General features: G+C 34.7%; 1 protein-coding gene across 1 annotated transcript; it reads left to right on the top strand.

Annotated features, from left to right (window-relative positions):
- The first annotated feature begins 2247 nt into the window (after nt 1-2247).
- On the top strand, nt 2248-3258 carry LOC150096075 (uncharacterized). The gene has a single exon (XM_090409611.1). It carries the CDS (start codon nt 2248-2250, stop codon nt 3256-3258), a length of 1011 nt encoding a protein of 336 aa, XP_090265737.1.
- Nucleotides 3259-5364: the final 2106 nt, after the last annotated feature.

Here is a 5364-nt window from a genome sequence, read left to right as displayed (position 1 = left end):
AGTAAAGGTGATATCTCAAATCTCAAAAATTCGGATGATCTCTAGGCCACTCCATAGTGGGCGAAAGACCGACCTTATCTCAGCGTTGGTTCCACTCAGTGACGGGCTCCCCGACCACCGAGCAGAACCGCTCAAATTCCGAAGAAAATAATTCACCGAAAAAGCCCCTCAGCGGGCCGTGCCGAAGAACACTTTTCGCGGAGACTCAAATTGCTTCCTTAAGGTAAAAACCCTAAGAGAGGGAACTCAAAAACTCATTGCCCAAGGCAATATAAAATTTCAATCCAATATAAAAACTTATTTTTATATTGGATTGAATGAATCAATCACCGCATCTCACGGTCGATTGATCACCAATTCAAATTTACCTTATTTTTATTATATAGTCCTTATATATAGTCCTTATAAGGACTGGTTTAAAGGGGCGAAGCAAGAATGCTTTTCATCTTCCCCGTTATTTGTAGAGGACGGTGTATGGAATAGGTTATTGAGCTATTATTAAAGCTCAGATCATGGCAGGAGGGTAACAGCAATAGCCGAGCTTCAGTTAGAACTTCATTGGCTACAGCATTGCCATGCATTATCCTCCAAAGGGAATGGATTGAATGAATCAATCCCTCCTTATTTTTATTCTTATAGTTCTTATATAAGAATAAAAATAAGGAGGGATTGATTCATATTTTTATTATATTATCAGTTCTGTTATTATATTAAATTTATTATTAATTTAGAATGGTATATTGAAATACATTTAGTTAAAATTAGAATATATTTAAAAATTTATTAATAGTTATATTTTACTATTGATATTTATTAATTAATATATATTTTATATAAAATACTTAGTATACATGAATAACAGTACTTAATTAATTTTATATTTTCTAAAATTAGTTATTTAGTTCAAAGTTCTTATGAACATTTGACTCTCATGAGTATACTGTGGATGGATAGCTATTTTAGTCATTGTGTGTGTGTGTGTGTGTGTGTGTGTGTGTGTGTGTGTGTGTGTGTGTGTGTGTGTGTGTGTGTGTGTGTGTGTGTGTGTGTGTGTGTGTGTGTGTGTGTGTGTGCATCCTCGGATTATCAAGGCCATTATATTATTAGAGTCGTTTTTAAAAAGTGGGTTTTGATTTTCATTGGTAGTATTTCACAGAACAGGCTGAAATGATAATTCCGTAAAATGTGAGTGGAATATATTGGACTTTGATATTTAAGATACTCTATTAAAATTTGTGGAATCATTCCATTCTTCTATTTATAGTGGAATATTCACACTGTAAACAATATACATGCACGGTACCTGAGATAAAATAGAGCTGAATTTAATTTAAAAAAAAAGCATACATAAATTAAGAAATGCTTCGTCGGCTTAACGTAATAAAGTAATTTAACGTGCTTTTGTTGCAGGAATCATAAAAGTTTTTTTCAAAATCAATGGGAAGTCTTTCGTTGAAAGACTAAATGATTTGAAATTATTTATATTTAATTAAATTAATCAATTTGTTCATTTGCATAGAATACGAAGTGGCAACAACAATTTATTCTTTCGAAACTATCGAAAATGAGAATAAAGCGAATATATATATATATATATATATATATATATATATATATATATATATATATATATATATATATATATATATATATATATATATATAAGCAAATAAATTGTGAAAAATGGCTTCAAAACCGAAAAGAAGATTAGTATTAGTGAAAAATCAAAGATTATCAATATGATTGAAGTAGAAAAAGGTCAATTGCAACCGTTGCCAAGATCTATAATAAAAACGAATTTTCTATACTTGAAGGGTTGAAGAACAAAGAAAAAATTTGTGCCAGTCTATCCATTGCGCCCAAATCTGCAACAGTTACGGGTACAGTGCATGATAAGGCGTTACTCAAGGTAGAGAAAGCTTTGCATTTGTGGGTGGAAGACATGGCAAGAAAAAGGATTCCTGTTGACGTTACGACAAAAAGCATTGATCTTATATGAAGACATGAGGCGGCTGCAAGACGAAACAGAAGAAGAAGAAAAGTCATTTACAGCAAGCAAGGGCTGGTTGATTAGATTCAAAACTAGGTTTAATCTAAAAAACTTAAAAATTACGGGAGAATCTGCATCGGCTGATGAGAAAGCTGCTGCATTGTTCCTAGCAGAATTTTAAAAAAAATATTGCAGAGAAAGGTTATCATCCTAAGCAAGTTTTTAATTGTGATGAAACCGGCCTCGTTTGGAAGAAAATGCCCCAACGGACCTACATCCATAAAACTGTGAAGCAAGCACCAGGCTTTAAAGCATTTAAGGACAGATTGACGCTGGCACTTTGTGTCAACGCAGCTGGTCATATAATCAAACCTGGCCTTGTTTACCGAGCACAGAATCCACGTGCACTTAAAAACAAAAACAAAAGTTGTCTGCCTGTTTTTTGTCAATCAAATCGGAAAGCGTGGGTCACTGTCGTGTTATTTACGGATGGTTCCATCGATTTTTATTCCGAAGGTGAAAAAATACTTGGAGAGGGAAAACTCACAGGGCACCCTGAGTCACTAATCACCGAAGATGATAATGTTCAAGTGCTTTTCTTCCCACCTAATACGACCTCTTTGCTTCAGCCAGTCGATCAAGGTGTCATTAGATGCTTCAAAGCCTCACGTGCTCGGCAGGTTTTCGATATGGTTCGTGCAATGGTTGAAGATTCTGCTGATGTTGGAGTCATGGAATGCTGGAAATCATTCACATTTGCAGATGCAATTGCATTCATCAAGGGAGCAATGAACGAATTGAAACCAGAAACAATAACTGCATGCTGGAAGAATTTGTGGAGTGATGCCGTTCATAATTCCCAAGACGCCCATGATATTAACTCACAGATAACAACGGTAATTAACACATCACGGAAAATAGGTGGAGAGGGATTTGACGACATGACAGAAGAAGAATTGAATGATTACATAGATGGACATCGTGAGGTCACTAACGAGGAGTTGAAAGATCTTGAAAAATATTCTACAGAAGAAGATGACGATGAGGATGAAAGTGAACAAGAACCACCAGTGTGGATACTCGAAAAATTGGACACGATATTTCGAGCGGCTCAAACATTAAAGGAACAGAAAATGGGTTATGATTCAATGATGGAGCGCAGCATAAAAATTACTCGCACAATAACAGAAGCTTTGGAACCTTTGCAGAACCTGTTTACTGAATTGAAGAGACAAAAACGGCAGCTTCCAATAACAATGTTTTTTTAAAAAAAAGTCGACAAAGCTTCTACTATCGATGATCCTCAGCCGTCCACATCATTTGCTCAGTAGACAAGCAAGCAACCGACTGCCAAAGATTCGGAAGATGAATAAATATGTAGCTGAACACCACGAGATGTTTGATCTCAGTTAATTCCTCCTAATAAGAATAAAAATATTAAGATTTTATTAACAATTACATTTTCATTAGCATATTTTCTCATTTCGTTCTACATAATTATTATGTGGGTTAAATTTTATTTGTCTAAAGACGAAGTTTTATTGAATAAGGCAAATTTTTGGTTTGCCACTTCACCCGTACTACTCAGGGGTGCTTTCTAGCGCATTTGGGCACACATTCCATCGCTCCTCGTAATTCTAAATACGTAAAAATTGTTTCATGATAATTTTAAATAAATATATAATATGATTATCGAGGAGCAATGGAATGTGTGCCCAAATGCGGTAGATAGCATCCCTGGATAGTACGGGTGAAGTGATAGTCTAGAAATTACCTCATTTAATAAAAAAAATAACTGTTTTTATTATTATTTATTTAGCCATGCAATTTAGTGTATACATCATATATTAACTACATAACATATTCACTAAAGAACCCCACAGTCCTAGTGCGTGAGACTAAGTCAATTTATTAATAATTTCCTACTTCAATTTTCTGGGTCTCACTAGTGGTTCGCTACTATCCGCGGTTTCAGGTATCCGCGGAAGACGATGGAACCAAACCCGCAGATTTGTGTGTATATATATATATATATATATATATAAGCCGAAATTTGAAACGTTTTTATGTCACGTTTTTTGTCTCTTTATTGTTTTGAACCGTCCAACAATGTGTTTGCTTTAATGAGACAACAATTTGTTGGACGTTTCAAAACAATGGAGAACCGGCTTACCAGCCCGGATTTAAAACTTCATCGGGTACAGCATTGCCATCAGTTACTCTGGAATTGTCCTTATTATATATTTATATATATTTTATGTTTTTTTTTTTTTTTTGGCAACATGGGCGAAGGAAGAATGCTTTTCATCTTCCCCGTTATCTGTAGAGGAGAGTGTAGGGCTAAGGTGTTATTGAGCAATTAAAGCTCTGATCATGGCAAGAGGCTAACAGCAACCGAGCCTCAGTTAGAACTTCAGAACTTCATTGACATTGCCATCCATTACCCTCTCTGGGGACCCATTTTAGTCGCCTCGTGCGACATGGATGGGCTGCAGTGGAGCTATTCTTCTTCCGGCCACTACACGGGGAATTTATGTATATGTATTTTTTTTTTGGGGGGGGGGGAATGAACTTAATCCTTGACTCTTTATCCCTTCATGAGATTGAAGAAAATCTGTGTGGATGGGGTAACGGCAATAACCTAGCCTCAATTAAAACTTCATTGGCTACAACATTGCCATCCGTTACCCTGGATCAGTGACCTGGGTTCCACCATTCTCATCTATTTATTTATAAATGGTATCAACTATAATTATATATATATATATATATATATAGTAACGAAATTCCAAAAAATTGAACAAAATAATTATTTATGTCTTTTTATGATAATTTATGCTATCATCTTATATAATTGAATCTGAAATCATGAATAATAATTTTCGGAATAATATAAATAAATAAACGTGTTTATGAAATACATTTTGTGTGATTATCTACGAGTGTTTCATATTAGGAAAACGATTGCTAATGAAGATAATTCGATTGGAATTTTTGTTTCTAGGTTTCTCTTTCATGGGAAATAAAGTGGTAACCGCATTTACGGAGACCATTCGATAAAAAAATTAAAGAAATAAGAAATTTAGTCAAATATAATAAAATCAAATCAGATATTGAATGTAACAGAAGGAAATGTACAGTCAGCGCATGCGTCTTTAGATGAAGTGATTACGTCGGACATTTGCAACAAAGAGACGAAAAATGAGAATATTTCATACTACGAAGATATTACAAGAGAAATATCTTTCGTACGCACAGCTACAATTTCCCCAGTGTAGAAGACAATGATGGTACCATTATGTTCAGCTCGATTCCCGAAATTCTAAATAATCTTCGATATACGGAATCTGATGAATTTTCTACGGAAGTTTGAA

Source organism: Typopeltis vanoorti, chromosome 19 (assembly GCF_054136105.1).
Source record: "Typopeltis vanoorti isolate ZY-2024b chromosome 19, IOZ_Tvanoo_1.0, whole genome shotgun sequence".
In the NCBI taxonomy this organism is placed as follows: Eukaryota; Metazoa; Arthropoda; class Arachnida; order Uropygi; family Thelyphonidae; genus Typopeltis; species Typopeltis vanoorti.
This window is presented reverse-complemented; position numbering and strand designations above follow the sequence as displayed.

Excerpts from the sequence above, each read along its gene's own strand:
- LOC150096075 (XM_090409611.1), top strand. The coding sequence starts at position 2,248 with ATGCCCCAACGGACCTACATCCATAAAACTGTGAAGCAAGCACCAGGC.